Source organism: Gadus macrocephalus, chromosome 14 (genome assembly GCF_031168955.1).
Source record: "Gadus macrocephalus chromosome 14, ASM3116895v1".
NCBI classification, from domain to species: Eukaryota; Metazoa; Chordata; class Actinopteri; order Gadiformes; family Gadidae; genus Gadus; species Gadus macrocephalus.
In genome coordinates, this window is record NC_082395.1 from 9696713 (window position 1) to 9717611 (window position 20899).

General features: G+C 42.5%; 2 protein-coding genes across 5 annotated transcripts; one reads left to right on the forward strand and one right to left on the reverse strand.

Annotated features, from left to right (window-relative positions):
• The first annotated feature begins 1247 nt into the window (after window positions 1-1247).
• Window positions 1248-12670, forward strand: caprin1a (cell cycle associated protein 1a). Of its 4 annotated transcripts, none has more exons than XM_060070605.1 (17): window positions 1248-1422; window positions 2810-2944; window positions 3287-3349; window positions 3587-3673; window positions 3923-4164; window positions 4708-4790; window positions 4923-5090; window positions 6254-6306; window positions 6446-6529; window positions 6630-6791; window positions 7542-7650; window positions 8725-8786; window positions 9255-9386; window positions 10026-10185; window positions 11426-11617; window positions 11726-11826; window positions 12051-12670. In XM_060070605.1, the coding sequence occupies exons 2-17, from the start codon at window positions 2810-2812 to the stop codon at window positions 12135-12137; spliced, it is 1920 nt and encodes a 639-aa protein (XP_059926588.1). In that variant the 5' UTR covers window positions 1248-1422; the 3' UTR covers window positions 12138-12670. The 4 variants fall into 4 exon arrangements, with proteins under 4 accessions (XP_059926588.1, XP_059926592.1, XP_059926591.1 ...); XM_060070608.1 differs by having other exon boundaries at window positions 1262-1422; window positions 6257-6306; XM_060070606.1 differs by having other exon boundaries at window positions 1267-1435.
• Window positions 12671-13930: 1260 nt separating this feature from the next.
• nucb2a (nucleobindin 2a) lies at window positions 13931-20158 on the reverse strand. The gene is made up of 13 exons (XM_060070610.1): window positions 20023-20158; window positions 19558-19698; window positions 18449-18556; window positions 18202-18334; window positions 17765-17868; window positions 17030-17215; window positions 16698-16788; window positions 15804-15862; window positions 15621-15713; window positions 15422-15511; window positions 15089-15259; window positions 14928-14988; window positions 13931-14815 (listed from the first exon to the last, which is right to left on the reverse strand). Exons 1-13 carry the CDS (start codon window positions 20041-20043, stop codon window positions 14589-14591), a joined length of 1485 nt encoding a protein of 494 aa, XP_059926593.1. The 5' UTR covers window positions 20044-20158; the 3' UTR covers window positions 13931-14588.
• Window positions 20159-20899: the final 741 nt, after the last annotated feature.

Consider the following 20899-nt stretch of genomic DNA (forward strand, 5'->3'; position numbering starts at 1 on the left):
AGAATAGATGTTGGCCATCTTGACTCCTTTCTGAATAGGCCCCTTTTATGACAGCCTAACGTTTTGTCCCCTAATGGTGGCATATATAAATGAAAAAAATTCATCAATTTGCAGCACTCCAAACATATTTATATTATTTTCACGGGCGAATATACGGTCTGAAGAGATGAGTTTTTACCCTGTGGCAGAAGATGTGTAGGGTTTAAGATGTCCTGATGTCAGTTGGGAGCTCATTCCACAATTGTGGAGCCAGGAGAGCAAAAAAACAAGATTATCTTGAGCCGATGCTGGGGTCTCCACGTACTGAGCGAGAACCATTTTTAGACCCTTATGACCCACATTGTTATAAGTTGTTTCAAGAAAGCAAGAGCCAGAATAATGCATGCTAGTGGAACCAAGTGAGTGTCCAGAAACACATAAATACTTCAGCCAAGATTCATTACACTTATGAATTCAGTTTATAAAATTGGGTTTAATTTAATTAATTAATGAAATGAACAGTTTCATGATATCCACATGATACTGAAAGCTTTTAGGATAAGGAGGAATGTTATTAAATCCATTTAAAATGTACTTTGCATAGATGCATAGAGAATGTATATAGATTGTAACACCTTACAACATTAATGCAACAGTTTACTACAGATCTAGTATTAACCCTAAACCCTATGCTACTGATATGTAATAACGCTTATTACAGTATTGGCTAATGTGAATGGTTAATTATGTTGCAAAGTTGTTACTGTATCGACTTTCCATGCAATAATTTAGCATTGACATAATAAAAAGAATGCTTAATTTTCGCTTTGTAATTAGGTTACCTTACTGCCGAGTAAACTTTTAAGTAGATAAGAATAATATGCACCTGGGTTTCTATACCTTTATGCAAATAAATTAATAATATGGCAATACTTATTCTCTGATACTCTCTCCAACTTATTCTCGCGAAAGATCTTTGATTCGGCTTTAAACAGATAATTTAATAGATACATAGATCTTTAAGTTAGATGGTTGATCATCATCATCATCATCATCATCATCATCATCATCAACCATATCATCATCATCATGACGTCATGTATTACATTACCAGACCGAAATATTTATAGCTGACCATGAATTCATATAAAATATAATGCAACCATTGAACGCCATTATTCTTATCTAAACGTGAAGAAAACCTTTCTGAAAAGACAGACTGTGATCGTATGAATTACAATGATGGGTAGACTTTAATGTCAGGCAAGCCTAGCAGTACTGAAAGGGTCCTTTAGCCTTCCCCTTAGCTTAGCCGCAGCTAGTCAGCAAGTGATCGGCACGAGCACCGTGCATCTTAATACCGTTCGAATCACGAGAAACAAATAGAATTTTGACAACTTAATTGGCAAAAAACGAATCTCTTTGAGGACAAAGAGTATAAAGGTAAGGGAAAACGGTAAACGACACCCGATTCACATTTTAAGTCGCTTAAGGTAGTCATTTTCTCTTCAGAATGACTGAACTTGGCAAACCGAGAAGCTGAAATCGCATACATCTATCCGTCGTAGGAAAACGACTCGTAATAATTAAGCGACGTTAAACATAAAAAATGAATGAACTAGTTTGTCGTTTTCGTGAATACCAGATCCATAACGTTCGAATGGTGGACCACTTTGTATCCTGGCTAACACCCTAGCTTTTAAGCTAACAATGCAACATGGACACAAGGGGATTTTTTCTTAACATTTCCCCAGAACAAACGATACACTTGGTAGCATCCGCTAACGGATAATATCATCCTCCCATTATACATAGCGTGGGACAAACGCGATTTTTTTTTCTGCTAACAATCTTAATCTTCATGAGGTTAAGCTGCACTTTGAATATTAAGGCCGGGATTTTGACTTGTCCTTTTCTAATCTGTTTGTTCGAAATCAAAGAAGCGGTTCTACGCTGCACGAAGGAATTCTTTCATTTAACAATAAAACGTTATACATCTGGGGTCTTCAATGTAATTTAAGTTAGATTTATTGTACACAGTGGGTTAAACGGATCTGAATCGGTTAGATTCAGACGATAGCATCGCTGTATGAGGTCTAGGCCAGCTGTTGTGTGACATTCTTCTGAATCTTTTTGCCAAGTCCATATCTGTAAGAATGCAAACATGTTCATGAAACAAATCTGGGTCATTTTTTTTGGATCCAACCAGATTTAGCTAATTTCTTCATATAAGCTAATGATAAGCTAAAGGCTGGGCTGTGATTGGGTCCTCAGACAATGAAGTGCCGTAGTGGGTCAGTTGTCCGAGGACGGTAACGTTAGCTACTGCCATTGTAGCATTTGAGAAAACGAAATACTTCGGCCCCTTGTGCGTTTTATTGCTAATCTGCTGATTGTCATGCACGAACACTTAAACAATCTAGCAGCATCTTTTTACGGTCCTGAGTTTATGTAGCTAAACAATTATGCAGTGTCTATTCAAGCAACTCGGGGTCTCTTTATTTATCCTGTTAATCTTTCCATGCATACAGCTTTATGTTCAGTTAAGAGAGACAGTATCATGCATGCTGTCCCCATATTGTGGGACTTTTATTATGAATATGTATATGTTTATGAAAACACCCTTTTTATTTTGCTTTCATTAGTGAAATCAATAAATTAAAATGTTCCATCTTTGTTTTATTGTTATGTCACTCACACGAATTACACCTAAATGATGTTTGCGATTAATAGGTCAAGTTGCAGTTTAAGATAATAGCTTTTGACAATACTTCGGTTGATACTTCCATGGTATTTTTCTCATGTAACCAGTGATTATTATCTTTTGTAGATGCCTTCAGCAACAGTCGGCAATGGTGCGGCACAGTCTGCCAGTCCAGAATTGGGACTTGGAAGTCATTCTGAGGTTATGAAGCAGGTTATAAATGTGATTGAGAAGAAGGTTCGCAATATGGAAAAAAAAAAGGTAACTGACATGAACGTTTTTAATCGTCTTTATTGGTATTTATTTAATGGATTTACACTATATTTCCCAATCGATATTTCTTTTGTCTCATCTTAATGAGTCACTGTGCCAATATAGAACAGACTTAAACTTCTATTTATAGAATGATTTTAGGAATTTCTGTGGACCAAAGAGCATATTGTTCTGTTAATATTTGTAATTTGTTCCCAATTAAGTTACCATAGGGATCATTAGTGTTGATGTAAATATGAGCTATTTTACATATCAAATTGAAATGTGGTTTAATGCTATCGATAGGATTTATGTAATCATTAACTATTGAATAACTGTTCAATCATTTAGGGTAAACTGGATGACTATCAGGCCAAGAAGAACAATGGGGAGCGGCTGAATCAGGATCAGCTGGTACGTATAACACCTTGAGTTACTTCATATTACTCTGATCCATTGTTATTGTATCATTCTAGTTTTTATTATCCTTCTTAAACAACTTATGAATGCTGTTATTCAGTTTTGTTGTTATTTATAGAATTGAATACCTAACCTGAAAAACGGTACAATCTCCTCACAAGATTCCTTGATACTCATTATTGTACTTGCCATAAGACTGAATTTAATATTTGTTCTATTTCCTACCTAAAGGATGCTTTGACAAAGTTTGGGGAGATCACCAACAACCTTGAGTTTGCCCGGGAACTGCAAAAGGGCTTTTTGACTTTGGGCCAAGAGGTACGCTTCCAGTTACACATAATCAATGCTTATTGGAAGTTAAATAAGTAGTGTTGTCTTTAACAGGAGATGGATTGATGTTAAAGATGACATCACAACCACGGCTGGTGTTATCGTCCGAGCCGAGGGAGTGAAAAAATTTCGACGCGTTGTTTCTTAGTCATGATTAGCCCTAACCACACCATGTTGAACTACGGTTGTAATCATTTCCGAGAACAAGGCCTAACTTTGGGCCGTTGTTGCGTGCAGGTGAGCAAGGTGGTGAAGAAGTCTGTGAGGAGAGAGCAGCTACAGCGGGAGGAGATGGAGCAGCGGAGGTTGAAGATGGTCCTGGAGCTGCAGTTCCTGTTGGACCGGTTGGGAGAGGAAGAGGTCAGGCAGGACCTGAAACGACCCGAAGGTGAAGGGACCTCGGTGCTCACCGATGCCGACCTCAGAACCCTGGACCAGTTCTACAAGCTGGTGGGACCGGACAGGAACTACGACGTCAGGTGCGGCTTGCTCTCTAGTGTGGTGTGACGAGGGTAACCTAGTAGTGATGGAGTACGCGATAGATGTCGGTGGCGGGTGAAATACAATGATTTATAGAGATGGGTGCCCAATGATGCACAGATAACGCCCCATTACCTTTTTATGACTTTGTATTAGGCGTGGCCGACCTGTGGCAGTTTTTAGCACTTCAATCGGAAAAGTTGTAAGAGAAGCAGCCACAGAAACTGCCATGCAAATTAATTATTAATTAAAAGTGCTGAACAGAGTACAGTGAGTACTCAGAAGAACCGTGTACACAGTCCTCAGCTGCCATCGGCTCATGTATTGTACTTTTCAGTTAGAAATGAGAAAATATTGCCGTCAATAATAGCAAACATTCCTACTCTGTATAACAGTTGGTCTATATGCAACAAGGTCATTTATTTAACATCGTAAAAAAGTCAAGATTAACAGAAGCGATCGATATTGTGTGTGGTTTTGGTCAGATTTGGTGCTGGTGCTTCTCACAGCCATGTGAACAGGTTTCTCTTCTCGCCTTCCAGGTTGACTGACCAGTACGAGGATGCCTCACTACACCTGTGGGAGCTGCTAGAGGGCCGGGACAAGCCCGTAGCAGGGACCACATGTAAGTGTATCCATTGTCTGCAATGCTCAAGGTCTAATGTGAAAGCTGGAATCCAGCCCAATAGTGCGTAAAGGACAACTCTAGTCTCTACTCTTAGTGGTCCCTGACGGATGTGCATCGACTGTGTTCCAGACAAGGTGCTGAAGGAGACTCTGGACAAGGTGCTGCTAAGCGGCTACTTTGACCGAGTGCACACGCATCAAAACGGAGCGGTGTGTGAGGAGGTGGAGGAGGGAGAGGAGGAGAGCCAGATAGTGGAGGAGGAGGAGCAGAAGGCTGAGGAGCCACCATCTGAACCTGGTAACAACCACAAGACCACTACTGAACATTTCACGGCCTCGCCTTTCTACAGAGAGCTGTTCCTTCTGCCGATCCCTGCATTTGGTTCAAATAACGGTGTGCTGAGAATGACAGAGCCATAGGCACTGCCCGCCATGGCTACTAGGGGTGCAACGATCCATCGATGTAGATCGATACATCGATTGATTGGCAAACGATCCAACTGCATCGATGCAACGCCCAAACATCGATGCATATCGCTGTATTATACGCTTTTATTTTGACAATCTCCTTGCACGGCTGTTTGTGAAACTATTTCTGCACACACAAGTGCGCCAAGCCGCTCGTATCCGTTCTTCAGTTAAATGAGGCAAGCAGCAAGATAGCTACAGTGAGCACATGTGCGAGCGCGATGACGGCTAGTTTCGGTTTGCGTTGCCAGATTGGGAACATTTCCCATTTTTTCAGCCTAACGTGATTAAAAGTAGCCACATTGGGCAGGAGAATTTGCCCAATCCGGCAACACGGATGGCTTATCTTAAAAGCCAAGATGATTCTGAGGGATGTTTTGTTTTTAGTTGAAAACTATCCACACACATAGGTTGGGAATGGTCCATGTTCCGAATGAAAGATCATTACAGGCTCTTTAATTTAAGCCATAAAAAATCTTTTGCACTTAAATGCAATCTGACACTTTATTATTTGTATTAAAAATGGAATGTTTTTGTTTTTAAATATCCGGAAGAGCAAAGAAATAAAATGAGGAAATTATAATTAAGTTGATGTGAGTTTATGTGAATCGAATCGAAATCGTATCATGACAGACTTTTGATATCGGCAAATATCGTATCGTTGTCCAATGAATCGATTTTAATATCGTATCGTGATGAAACCAGAGTTTTACACCCCTAATGGCTACCTGACTTGTGATGCTCAACTATTTGGCTGCTAATCAGGGCGGACCCTGTATGGGGAACCAGAGGGTGCTGTTGGAGGTGTTGGGTGGGGGGGGGGGACCGTAGAGGGTGCTTATCTCCCTGGTCTCTGAACTATCGACGACGTCCCAGGACAAAGAAGGGGACTCTGTGCCCCCTAAATGATAGCTTTTTTCTGTAGCCCAGCTTGCCTCCGAGCGTCAGCCATTCCTCAGCTTTACAGAACATGACTTGTCTTTTCTTCACCAGAAGGAACGGCTACTGAAGATGACACTGAGCCTTTGGAAGTGGAAACCACAGAGGTGAGCACAGGACTAAATGTGGTCATTCATAACTTGATGTTCGCCGGTCTTGAAGAAACACTTTCTATTGAAATATATTTTTTGTTGTTGGACACTCTTTTTGTGTTATCATTTTTCAGCGTGTGGTCTTCTGTTGTAGTTTGTAAACAGACAGTTCATTCCAGAAACGGCTTACAGCATAACAGAACAGGACCAAGTGGACGGCTGGGCAGTGGAGGCCCAGGTAATGCCCGACGGACCTTTTGTGACCACATGTTGACCCGTATCTCTCTCACATGGTTTGTTCAGTCTTGTTGACCGTACGTCTGTTGTGTCTGCGCCAGATGGTGAATTCCTTACAGCATCAGCCCCTTGCCCAGCTCACGCCAGAGCCCCCCGCCAGCGTGGACCAGGACATCACATGCCCCCCGGCGGACCCTGTGGTCCGGAAGCAGGTGGTGCAAGACCTCATGGCACAGATGCAAGGCACCTTTAACTTCATGCAGGTCAGAATTGCATGTGTACAACGGGAAACTATTACATTAAGTCGCTTAAAGGGCCTTGCTGTGACGCTTTTGTACCAATTTAGAAAGGTGCAGAAACCTTTTGGATAGGAGCAATAAGCGTACCGCTTGAAATACTTTTGTAGCAGCTATGAGGGTGGCTTTAACTCTTGGCCACGCCTGACAGTCATAAAGCCAAACCCAAGGCCGTATTCAAGTCTTCTCATCAAAAAAGGAAAAGTGTAAATTGTGATGATTATTATAAATGAGCAAATACATGGTCAGAACTGTCTGACATGGCTTTGACTTTTTAACATCTTATCTGAATGACAAACCATGTCTGTACTCGATGTAACACATTTTTCAAAGAGATAACGGCAGGCATTATGTATAGAGCATTTGTTGACCGTCGATAAACCTTGAGCTTGAGACATCCATTTGAAAGTCCTGAACCTACAGAATTGCGCACAATAGTCCTAGGTGATATTTTTTTTGCTCATTTTCTTTATCAAAAAATAGTTTTATGATGTAAAAATAACTACAATAAAATTTGATTATCATTATTGGAGGCCGCTGTTCGATTTTGGTGTTGAAGTTGATAAAGAAACAAAGAAAAAACTAATATTTTTTCATATTATGTGTTTCTTCCTGATACTGTAGACATTGCAAGATGTTGTAATGTATTCCTCCAGGCGCCAAGCGCAAGAGTCAAAGTCGACCCATCCGACAATTCTTCTCTTTCCTTCCATGTAGGACTCTATGCTGGAGTTTGATGGACAGGCCCTGGACCCAGCCATTGTGTCTGCTCAGCCCATGAAGCCAGCGCAGACTGTGGGCCTGCAGCAGATGGGCCTTGTTTCAGGTGAATGTCAACGTAACCTCTCGGTCTGTTGCATGTGTCCGTCCTGTACCTGAAGTTGAACCAGATCTGTTGCAGGAAAATATGAGAAATTCAAAGAACGGGATTACATTATTTATTTAGCAGATGCTTTTGTCCCAATCGACTGAAGTGATGAAGATAAACCTTTTAAAAAGAGAGAGAATCATTTGCGCCTACAACTTAAAAATAAAAACTGCTTTTAAGTGCTACGATATAGAAACAAGAGGTTAACAGATGGAGATAAATAAAAGCTATTGAATTCTTCCAACTACATGGTCATACCACAATTATTCTGCAAAGTATTTGACCTCTTCCCGAGAGTTGGGAGAAGCCCCCTTCCCCTAAATAAATAGTAATTGTAAAGCATTTCAACAAATTTTCACATCATGTTATCTACTCAAACAATTTGAACATACGTTACTTCTTGGTGGTGAAGTCAAGTGGTGTTTGTTTGCATTAAACTTATCGTTAATGGCTTTTCCAGTGTCCGGGCACTGTTTTGCAACCGCTGTGTTAACAATCAATTAAGCGGAGTTAAGAGAGGGTTTCACAGAAAATCTGTAATGCCTTCAATCCTTCAAAAATAAAACAATGTTTTTATCGCTATCTGGTTGCCTAGCCTTGTGGTGCAATTTCTATGGTTTGTCTTGCTGCCGTTCTATTCGGCCTGACGTTTCAATAGTGTTCCAATGTCCATGTCTCATCCCGTTTCTAACGTTTTTGCATTGGTTTTCATTGGATTTATTGTATTTATTATACCTTCCTAATTCCTATACTAAAAAATCTCATTGCCCTAGTTCAGTTAATTACTTATCAGATGTTTAAAAAAAGCTTTATACACACTGACCCAATAGCATTCAAATAGATTATTCCCCTTGCACAACATCTTAACAGTTGTCGTCTTTATTTTGCTACCAAGCTAACATATTCTATCCCTAGTACTTGTGGAGATATACTCTTATTTACCGATGTTATTTCAGGCCAGAGCCTGAGAAAGAGGCCTAGTATTGCTCAATACATTAACACATCCTTTGCTTCACGGTTTGTTCTGAACAGCCCATACCGAGTCCCGGCTTCCCCAAACCACCATGGTTACTGGACCCCTGGAGTCCTCACAAGTGAGTACAACACAAGCTGCAAGCAAGGCCTTCTATGTGAGGCCACTAGCCATAAAAGGCCTAGCTCTCCCTCTAAATCTTAGCACAGACTGGGTCCAACAAACATAGCGTCGCCCATCAAAGTCCCCCCCCCCCCCAAATACTCATCCTTGACCAGCCCCCCAACAAAACACTGCCCCGCACCTAGACGGACTGCCCCTGCCCCCCCCCCCCCCCCCCCCAGGTAACGCCTCGGCCCCCGGTGCATTTGGACTCTGTGGCCTCGGGTCATGTCTGTGTTGCATGTGCTTGTGACCACGTACAAAATGACCCAAGGATGAGGGGCGTGGGGGTGGCCCGCACTCATCCTTGTCCTCCGTCAAATGTGTCTCAAGGCCCATTAACCGGTTGTGTCCCCCACCCCACCCCACCCTTCCTCACTTCTCTTCAACCCCCCCCCCCCTCCCCTTCCTCCTCATGCCTTCCCAGGCCTCGCTGTCTCGTTCATCTGAGCAGTGCCCTGCCCCATCCTCCCTGCCCTCCGCCTTCCCACCTGTGTCCAAACCCACCCACAGTGGAGGCACCAATGTCAATGCTGCACCATTCCAGTCCATGCAAGCGGTAGGCTGTATGTGTATATGTAGGTCCCAGCGGTAGGCTGTGTGTGTGTGTGTGTGTGTGTGTGTGTGTGTGTGTGTGTGTATATATGGGTCCCAGCGGTATGCTGTCTTGTGTATAGGTCCCTGTTCGCCAAGCGCCTTGGTGGTTGTCTTTACACGCACACACGTACTCCAATCATTACCATATTGCAATTTTGCGCCCTTGGCCGAATCTTGAAGGACTGGCATTCTGTTAATGCCCATATTTCCTGATGAAGCTGCCGAAAGCTAATGTTTTCGCCCAGCACATAATTGTTTCTTTCTATGCAGATGTTGAGTAAGATACTTGACTAGTGCTGTTCTGTAGACTCCCTTAATGGAGAGATAAATGGGACAAATTATTGTTCTCAATTTTTCGAATCTCTTGTTGATTGATAATGTTGTGCAGCTGAAGTTGGATCTATAATCTGTATCCGGTTTATTTTCCACTCTTCAATGGCACATTATTCTAATGAATATCCTGCACTTATATCAGGGTATACAAAGTTCCCATACTGGGTATGAGATATTCAAGGCATAATGGCAGCTTGTGTGTTGTATATGTTGGTGTGTGCCTGTAGGTGTAATGTGTTTCTGCTTTGTTTCCCTCTCCGTCCTTTAGGTATTTAACATGAACGCTCCTGTCCCCACTGCAAGCGATGGTTCGGTGGAGCCGCTGAAGCAGCCTACCCAGTTTCCAAGTGGCTACGCACAGGGCTTCAGCAGCCCTGCGGAGCACACTGGGGAGCAGGCAGACGTGCCACAGGACGCTCTGCAGTCAGGTAATGGAATCGACTAGGCCAGTGTCAGGACCTCCTTAAACAATACACCTGAGCCGCTATAGAGAAAAGCCTCCATAATAATAATACATTTAATTTAGAGGCGCCTTTCAAGACACCCAAGGTCACCTTACAGAGCATATAGTCATCATTCAAAACTATGTAAAACAGACTAGGAATAAAAGGAAAACAGAGGTTAAACATGAAGAATAATAATAATAATTAATAACACTCAAAGACGCCTAAAGTGAAGGGGGGACCTCACAAACCACCACCAATATGTAGCACCCACTTGGGTGATGCACGGCAGCCAATCGGTGCCAGAACGCTCACTACACACCAGCTTGAGGTGGAGAGTTAGGGATGAGGTGGAGAGTGAGGGAAAAGAACATTTAAACACTATCGACCATATTTAAACACTATCGACCATATTTAAACACTATCGACCACATGTAAACCCTATCGCCCACATGTAAACCCTATCGCCCACATGTAAACCCTATCGCCCACATGTAAACCCTATCGCCCACATGTAAACCCTATCGCCCACATGTAAACCCTATCGCCCACATGTAAACCCTATCGCCCACATGTAAACCCTATCGACCACATGTAAACCCTATCGACCACATGTAAACCCTATCGACCACATGTAAACCCTATCGACCACATGTAAACCCTATCGACCACATGTAAACCCTATCGACCACATGTAAACCCTATCGACCACATGTAAACCCTATCGACCACATGTAAACCCTATCGACCACATGTAAACCCTATCGACCACATGTAAACCCTATCGACCACATGTAAACCCTATCGACCACATGTAAACCCTATCGACCACATGTAAACCCTATCGACCACATGTAAACCCTATCGACCACATGTAAACCCTATCGACCACATGTAAACCCTATCGACCACATGTAAACCCTATCGACCACATGTAAACCCTATCGACCACATGTAAACCCTATCGACCACATGTAAACCCTATCGACCACATGTAAACCCTATCGACCACATGTAAACACTATCGACCACATTTAAACATGTAAACCCAATCGACCACATTTAAACCCTATCGACCACATTTAAACACATTACCATTACACATTGCAATCTGTTCTGAGGGCATACGAATGCAGCACAATGGCACAATTTTGACCTGAAGAGCGGCATGTGTCACTCCTCAATTGTGTTGTGAACGTTCTGCTGTTGGTTCCCATCTGTGCAGTGGTTGGTGGATTCCAACCCCATGAGCAGGCCATGGCCCAGGCCGGGGCCCAGCAGCAGTCCACTCAGCCTGCTGGTTTCACCCGGCCCGCCCAGCCCTACTTCAACGGCAGGGGCGCGCCCCGGGGTGGACCCCGGGGCGGCCGCGGCATCATCAACGGCTACCGCGGCGGGGCCTCCAACGGTTTCCGGGGTAGGATACTTAAGTTTGTCGTCGTCGTCGCATACGCATCCCTCAATTATTTTGCTACAAACGTATGATTTTTACATTATAACCTTTTTTTGTTTTTTTTATCTCCAGGTGAAGGCTATCGCCCTCCTTTCTCAAACGCTCCCAACAGTGGTTATGGCCAGAACCAATTCAATACGACTCGAGATTATCCCAATAGTACCTACCAACGGGTAAGCACTTCACCAAATTAGCTTTGCCAACTGCTATGAAAATGTAGTATGAGTAATTAGGCCTTGGTGATTGCATGTTTTGCCTTTCCTCCTGCGCAAGTAGAAACCCGTTTTAATTGAAGTAGCATAATGGGCAATTGATCCCGAGCACGGGCTGTGTGCAAAGCAATCAGGACAACCGTTTGAATGTGTTTCTTAAACGTGATTACCGTTTCATCGTGTAGGAGGGTTACCAGCCAGGCTACAAGCGTGGAGCTGCCCAGGGGGCTCGAGGCTGCCCCCGAGGTAATGGCCAAGCGATGCGATCCTGAAGAGGACCCCCCTAAATCCATCATACTGCGCCGCCCCCCCCCCTGAACATTCACACTATAAGAATGTCATCCTCGTCCCCAACCCCCCGCCCCCCCCCCAGCTCACTTTTCTAACTTTTTATTTTTCATTTGTTTCTCATTGTGAACTTTCTTCTTTCTTTTTTTATCAGAGTGGAGTCGGCTTTGGTATATGTAGATACTCTTGATGTTTTAACACGGCAACGCTGAGCTTCACAGGATTTAGAATTATCAGCTAGGTCTTGGTGTTTAAAACGACAAAATAGATATTCCTGTAAACTTGAAAGATTTCATTAATTTATTTTTTGTACAAAATGAATGCAAAAAATACCCCGTCACTGTCAGTCCAGTCTCATGAGAAATGATATTTTCTTTAACTGCCCTATACTGTCGGCCACTTTTGATTTCAGTTCTTGCTTTCTTTCTTTTTCTCTTTACCCCAACTAACACGATCACCTCTTTGTAAGCTGATGTCATAGGTTGAGAGATGTTTTCAATAAAGATGTGTTGTATTAGTTTTCTCTCTAGTTTGGTTTCCATTCGTCAAGTCTAGAAGTTTAAAACTTAATGAAAGATGTACACGCATTACAATCAAGTCAAAACTTGAATTAAATTGCTCAAGCTCTGTTTATCCAATAGACTTCACATTGCCCAGTTATTTCTGCTTTGCTCCCAGAGTACACCACAGCTTTTTATGCATTTTTCTAAGAACATGTCCATGACCATATTTGCCCTTCCAGATAAAGTATAAGAGGTAAGACATACAGCTGTCTTGACCTTACAAGGCAATTTGATATCTTGCCAATAGTTATGTTTTTTTGGCCCAACCAGTCCTTCATCCAACACCTGCCAAATATTCTTTGATTGATTTCCTCCCAGATGGTTCTGTGCAACAACCCATCTGGCGCATCAGGTTTAACATGTTTAGCATGGCACCAAAATATCCATCTTGTCACTAAGCCATTTGAGTGTTGCTTTATGAACTCACCCCACAAAGCCACTTTATTTAAATTGTACAGAAACCCTTTCTAGTAATTATGAGAAATAACATTGAAACATTTGGCACCATATAAAAGTTCAAATTTGGGAAAATCATACAAGTCTAACTTTGACCCTCCTTGGTTATGTGGTATGAACAGGCAATGAGTGCCATGGTACATTTAACTATAGTCTACAAATATCACCTTGAGGGGTGGATGCTATCCACTTCAGCCAATTTGTTCAAGGAATTTAATGCGGTACTTCCTGTATTCTGATTTAGTTTTGTCCTGAAGTCTTACTAATAGACCCCTCTGATATCACATGATGCAACACTGCTAAAATATTACAGATTTGGTCCAGATATTTATGGAATCATCCGAAAAGACAATTCATTGCACTTGGCTCTTTGTTTAAAATAACCTGGACTTATGTGTAGCCAATCAATCCTGATCGATAGTGATAATTTTTTGTATCAATCACATACTATAACCGATATATATATATTCCACAAATATACGCCAGCTCACACCACTTTCTGTTGACAAGAATCGTAATAGACTCCCAAAACCTCCCAACAAGTCAGACTGCACGTTAAAGAGTTCTTTAAATTCCAAATGTGCCCTGCCTACTAACTTGGAGGGGCTCAATCTTACACATTGATTTTAGGTTTGGTTTTGAAATCATGGCTTGTTTCAACGACCATCATCACTCTGCTCTCAAAATACTGTCTGACTAACCCCCTGAACTTGATTAAGTGATGGGAACCTCTAAGATCTGCAGCATTTGTAAGGCTGTACATGAAAACATGTTTGTTTTATTCTTAATATAAATCACGTTAAGCCATCCACACATTCAGCACAATAAGACCACATAACAAAATTGACGTGAGTGCAATGGCATTTGGACTGGAACTTGTATCAAAACTTAAATCCTACAATGAGCTTGTAAAACATGCTCAATACATCTACGTATTCTCAATTTGAACATTGAAAGCACCATACTAGTTTGTCGTATGGTTTACTTTTCTTAATAGTATAAAATATCTGAAAGGATGGTAGGCTAATGTTATCGAATTCACAATGAGATGTCAAAGCAAACACATTTTTATGATGCGCGTCTGTCGATTTGCTTTGCAGGCGTTTTGTTTTCGTCATCGGCTCACATAATCCAAGGGTCGCAGTTCTCCCGGGAACACTGGTTTAAAATGCCTCAAAGTTAGAGTCTTTGCATTGGGTTTAAAATTATTTTTATTCATCGTACTCCTGAAGTCCTCCATCGAAAATGCCGTTGAGCAGAAACAAGGCGTCAGGCAGACCAAGGGCCGCACTTCTGCACACTGGGAACACAGTGCAACAAAGAGCACGGGTACAAAAACAGAGGGGGCATGGGAACAGACCTGTCTTTAATTACCGTCCCGTTCCTGTCTGCCGTCTAGCAGAAGGAAGTAGCAGTTTAGGGGGAATTGGGATCTCTGTGGATCTCTTGGTGTCCCGGTGGCAAGTGGTGCCGTGTCTGAGGCAGACCATGCTGGTCCTGGTTCTGATCTGCCCCCTCTGGGTGGGCCTGCAGGGGTTCAAGCTGCCCTTGAGGTGGGGACTGGTGCTCCTTTGACGTGGCTCCGTGGCCAGGAGGCAACGCGTTTTCATATCCATGTACCTCTGGAATAGCATTTCCTTCAACTATGGAAGAAAGAACGAAGCCATATTTTGACCAGTTATATGGATTATCAATGGTTCTCGATACAAAGTGTGTATGGGAAAAGTGAAACAAATGCATTTAAATCATACTCACTGTGAACCTCTGGAGGGGGCTCTACTTTCAGCGTTTTCAGACGTTCCATATGTTCTACAGCCTGTCGACGGGAGACAAGTTAGGGTTTCCTCAACTCACGTCCGCAGTCCAGGTCGATGACTGGGCCCCAGCACGACTAAAACAAGTAGCCCAGCGGTTACCTGCTGCAGCTCAACCTTCTGTGCATTGAGTTGCTCCTGTTGTTTCTCCAGCTCCTGCCTTTGTTTCTGGAGGTCCACAGCCTTTTGGTTGAGATCCTCCTCCTGCTGCACTAGATGCTCCTCAAACTCCCTCATCTCCTCGTCTGTGTAGGCCTGGTTCTGCTCCAGTGTCTGGGCGGTTCAGGGACGTTACCGAAACACGTCATGAAATCCTAACCATCGAGTGCTACAGAAACCCTCATTGATATCCCATGTGTATCCCAGGGCTACAACCAGATTGCAAGCATACGCATCAAACGTTACCACAAAGACATTTTAAATATTTGGTCTCACCTCCCAACTATCTGGCTCTAGAAATTCCTTTTTCTTTGTAGCAACTAAAAATTCATCCAAGGAGACCAGTCTGTCCTTGTTGGAGTCCACCTGAGAAAACACACCAGTTAGCAAAGAATCTGCCGGTCAAGAATCAACATAATTGATCACTTAAAATCAACAGCCTCATCATCCATCAAGAGCCGTGCGTTGAACTCGCCTCGTTCATAACATGCTCCCTCATGCGGAGCCTCTCCTCCTCCATCTCCACCATGTCGTCCTCCTCGTTGGTGGGGTCATAAATCTTCTCCAGCTGAATTCAGAGAATAAGAAAATTCGTTTGGTACCTGCAGAGCCGGCTTTTATGCACTCGCCCCTTTCTGTGTGTTCGCCAAGATCTTACCTCCTTGGTGAAAAGAGCCTCAAGTTCTTGCTCATCAAAGTAGCCGTCGCCATTGGAATCTGCAACATCAAGGATAAAAGGCCATTTCATAGGGATGCACACACACCAGGAAATCTGTAAAATCTGTGATTGCCTGTCGTACCCAGATTAAGACGAGTGTAATTCCAAATTAATCATTGTGCGTCCATAAGGGAAGTCGTTGGGTCCATAGACTTGCAGAGTTACACTAGCCTAGCTCCTGTTCATGAGAGGGCAATCCTTTTCATAACGTGTATACGATTTCAAATGTGTTCTGAAAAGTCGTTTATTCAAAACGAGTACCAGTAAAAATATTAATGAAAATCAAGATTGTACTTTAAACCCACAGATAATTCCGCACTATTTTCACTGCTGGATTAATTTCATTATCAGCTTCTCCTGGCTGGGAAATCTAAACAGAGTGTAACCTTTCAGCAAGCATCAAAGGAAGCCTTATAATCAAAGCTGAATTTTTTTCTTTTTGTGATTGTGTTGTTACCGGCACTCATTTGAATTATGCGATTATACGGAACATGCAAAATAATCGTTTGCATGTGAAATCCAAAGATTTTTTTATTTGTTTTCAGAATAATCGCTTATTCAAAACGAGTGCCAGTACCAATCTCGTTTGGAATAAGCGATTATTCAATCAGGACACATTTTTAAACTTTGGAAAGAATGAAAACGATATTCCACTTTACATGAAAAGGAGCTAGGCTACTCTTCTCTTCAAGTAACAGAAGATGAATGCCAAACAAGCTACTCCCCCTCTGGGCAGATGATGATGAATTTGGAATTAAATGACTTGTCTGACTCTGGGTAAGACGGCCAATTGCGAATAAATGACATTAAATTGGTTAAGAAAGGATGGCTCACCATGAAGCTTGAAGAACGTCTTTGGGTCAAAATCCTCTGGGTCCAAGCCATCAGCTTCCTCCCACACCTCTTTCAGTTGGTTTTGGCTGCCCTGCACACACAGACACACACAGGGTTTGAACTCTGTCCCATCCAATATTTAAACAGAAAAATCCTTTCTCTGGGTGGTTCAAGGGCACTGGGCAAATTACACTTCTATGTCAGCACATTTGCAAAGATCTGCGGAGATCTACATCGCTAGTCAGAAGGCGTGCTACCAGCTGTGGGTTGACAGTACGGCAACCGACTGAGCCATTGGACTTTTGAACACAGTTGATTTGAGTCGCCCTTACTGGATGATTGACTTTTGGATGGTCTGCATGCTTCTTCTTCATTTCGTCATAGTGCTCTTCCTCCTTCTTCCTCTCCTCCTCGTCCAGAGTCTTCAGGTGCTCCTGTCGGTCGTGCTCCTTCAACATTTCATACTTCTTGAACTCCTCGTGTCGCTCCTTGTCAAAGTTCTCGAGATCGTTGGTGGCCTTGATTATAAAAGAGGTCAACACATGTATGTTAACTCAATAATCAATGCCATTATAGAGAGGGGACTACAGAGCCAAGGAGGTGACATGGAAGTATATATATTTTTTTAAAAGGACACAAGCGCTTTAGTAAATCGCAGATGCGTTTTAGTAAGTTGCATGTACGCTTTAGTAAGTCACACAGGCGCCTTAGTAAGACACATGTGAGCTTTAGTAAGTCGCACGGACGCACGCCTTAAGTAAATCGATTGCACACTTTAAATGCATGTGGGCTTAACACGCCCGGGCTAAGTAGTGCTGTAGGCAAGTTTTAAAATTAGAATTTGAGTGGCATCCGTTAGAAATGCCATAGCCATCCGTCAGCTATTGGTGGGTGAAATGCTGCGTGAGAATATTATCGTCTGGCGGTTGATTTGACCGATTCTGTGTGAGACAACATTGACTTTAGCTCGACCACAGGTGCGTGATGCAGCACTTTTCAATCGCGGAGAAATGTCTCTTCTGGAGTTTCCTATGTTTTCGGGTAAAACACTCATAAGCAACACCTACTGATCTGATGAGCCGGTCCAGGTCCTCCACTTCAAAGGTGTGCGGGTTCATGTGATTCAGGTACTCAAACTGTTTCAACAGAGCTTGGTGGTCCACTGCAATGTCTGTTCAGTGAAGAATCATACACGTTAAGTCGACGGCTGCGGTGAATGGCACCATACAACATCGCGGTATTCAAACAGTAACATATATTGAAGGGCTAAGCGAACCACTATTATTTTCAAGATAAAACATGAAAAACTTCTTCCAAACTTAAACTGCTCAACAGCCTGTTTTCTTGTGCACAATGAACAGAGTTTCCCAGGGGCTTTTTTCACTTCAAAGTGGATTCATCTTTGCATGCTCTCAGAGCATGCAAACATGGATCCACTTTGAAGCGAAGACGTGTGTTGTTTTCATAAGGCTGTAAACAGCGTCCAGTAAGCAGCTCTGCATACCGTTTCCTCCTTCCAGGTCCTGCTTGGCCTTTATCAGTGTCCGCAGGCGGCTAACCTCCTGCCGTTTCAGCTCGTCCAATTTGGTTCGGACATGGTGACTAACAAAGTCGAGCTCCTTGGCAAGTTTGCCTTGCTGTGGATCAGAGGCCCTCGTGTTTGTTTATCATGGCAAATAAAATAATCGAATGCACTGCATTTGAACACGGCATTCGTTTCAAAGATACGCTGCTGATTCTACCGCCTTTACCTTTATGTCTTCCATGTCAGTGTTGTGTAGCTTCTCTCTGAAATGCTGGTCTTTTTCTAGGAAGTCGATGACCTCCCGGAGGTAACGGTCATAGTGGAGTCCAGTGTCCTGTGGGAAGTGTGACATACAATAAATTCAAACAACGCAGCTTAAAAGAGTCCATATTACATCATACCACTTCCTGATCTAATTGACAAGATTTCTTCATTATCCTGACCAACTCTGATTTCTTCCCGGGCATGACCAGAGAGAAGGTATTTTACAGTGATCCTGTTTGCTGCAAAGGAAAGATACGGTCGGCCATTTGGAGGAACCAGTCAGATCAAGCTAGATTTTGAGATTACCCAACTGGAAAGAAAAACACTTCCCTTCAGACCTCCCTCCAAATCCACGTACCCAAAACACATTACAATGTTGCTAGCTTAAGCAATAGCCCTGCCTAGCCTCGTGGAAGATTTAGATTTGCGCATTGAGTTTCCCAGATTATGCAAAGGTAGGGAGGGAGAGAGAAAGGTAGGCCATCCAATCATTTAATTTGGTCCAAGTTAAATGATTGGATGGGTTTATTACAGGCCTGTGAAAGCTACAGATACCACATATATTATTTATTGTTGTTAGGATAAGGTTAAGGATAAGGCTGTTAGGATAAGGTTAATATCAAGAAATATGACAAGAAAATGCTATTACAATAAATTGACAGTTGACCACTTGCTGCATTTGAAATATAAGGCTGTGCTACTGATGTGTGCGTGTGTATGAAGCAACCACATCACAATAAAGCATTTAATTCCTAGCCAACTGCCCAATATCATCTTCATATATTAAAACTATATTAAAAAGAACGGCCAAGGCTAAATTAACTTCAGGTTTGCCATTTATCTTATAAAAACTCCTTGCATAACTTAGAACAGATTTGTCTAACAAAGCGTACAATTTAGTGCCAAAGGCTGTCAATCTGGGATCTCTCTCTATTTGTATCTATTTACTATTCTAATTGAGCCGGCAAGTCGTCAGTGTGGACAAAGTGCTATGTTTACAGTCAGGGAAGTAGGTCAGACAAGATAAGGTAAGACATTACCATGTCCATGCAATAACAACAGTGTTCTTACCACGCTGGCTGGGGCTTCTTCGGCTTTTGGCTCTGTATCTTCAATCTTTGTCTTGTCCATGCTAATAGGCACAGCCTCTAGACATAACAGCTGGACCAGAAGTATAAGCCAGCTGGTCAAAACGGTCCGACTCCTGCACATCTGGAAAAACATGACAGCAACACTGAATACACTGTCCGCACTCACAAACAAACTGTGTGCACTGAAGCCCCTTATATGGCCAACCCTGGACGGGCTGGCATCCACCATGTCATGATTCAAGCCGCTGACAGTAGCTCGTCATTGGCTCATCAGCAGTAGCAGGTTGCTTCATAATTAGCTTTAACGTTAGCAGCTGTCAAATTGTAATGAAAGAGAGAAAACACTCGTCTAACTAACGTTAACATATTTTTTCTTCAAAAACGAAATATGGAGTAACGTCCATACTTAGATAAGGACATCTTAAGATTGTTAATGTGTACTTACTTTATTGCGTGCCCAGGACATTAATGTAGTTAATATCGTACAGTGTCCTCGGTGGAGGTTTCATAGATGGCTAAATGGCTTTGATGACGAGGTAAGGAGGTTGTGTAGCTGATTGGTGCGATAGGCTTACAATCTATTAGACCCGCCTTTTTCTCGTGGAGTCTTAGTAACATAGTGGTCGCCTGAACTGTCCTTCAACTGAAGTAACCATGGTTATCAATCTACGTTGCATTGTATTGAATCGTACGTGGCGCAATGACTTCACAGCAAGGGGTGGTCTCTTGGTGATCAGGCAATCCAATTGGCCGATCTAAAGCTAGCGTATGAATGTTGCAGGAAATCTTTCCTCATCAGGCTGTAAAACCAACATACGTGTTGTTTCTTTCTGTTTAGGATGAGAGGGATGGGAGAAGAGCATCAAGTAATAGTCAAAGACCAAACCCACTAAAGCCAGACTGTCTCACCCAGGAAACCACAAATATATACTTCTGAACTTCTACATCCTTCCAAAAGGTCAATAAAACATTCTACCAAATACATGAACTTCTGACTGAAGAATTTCCAGGTTTGAAGTAAAAAAAAACACAGTAACATCATAAAATCTACATTTAAAAATCTGTTAAAGGAATGAAGTTGGGATCACGGTCGTTGAAAGGATTAAAGTCTTCATTTATAACACTTAGTGCCTTTGTCATTGGTTCTTTGAATGTAACCAAGTTGGGAATCTGCAACTCTTGCAGAAAGAAAGTCTCATTAGGTAAGCCTTGAGATTTAAGCCTTGAGGGAACAACGGCGGCTGTTGAACAGCCACAGAAAATGTATTTATTTGTTTACTACTACTAGTAGTAGTAGTAAACAAATTAATGCATCGGGCTCG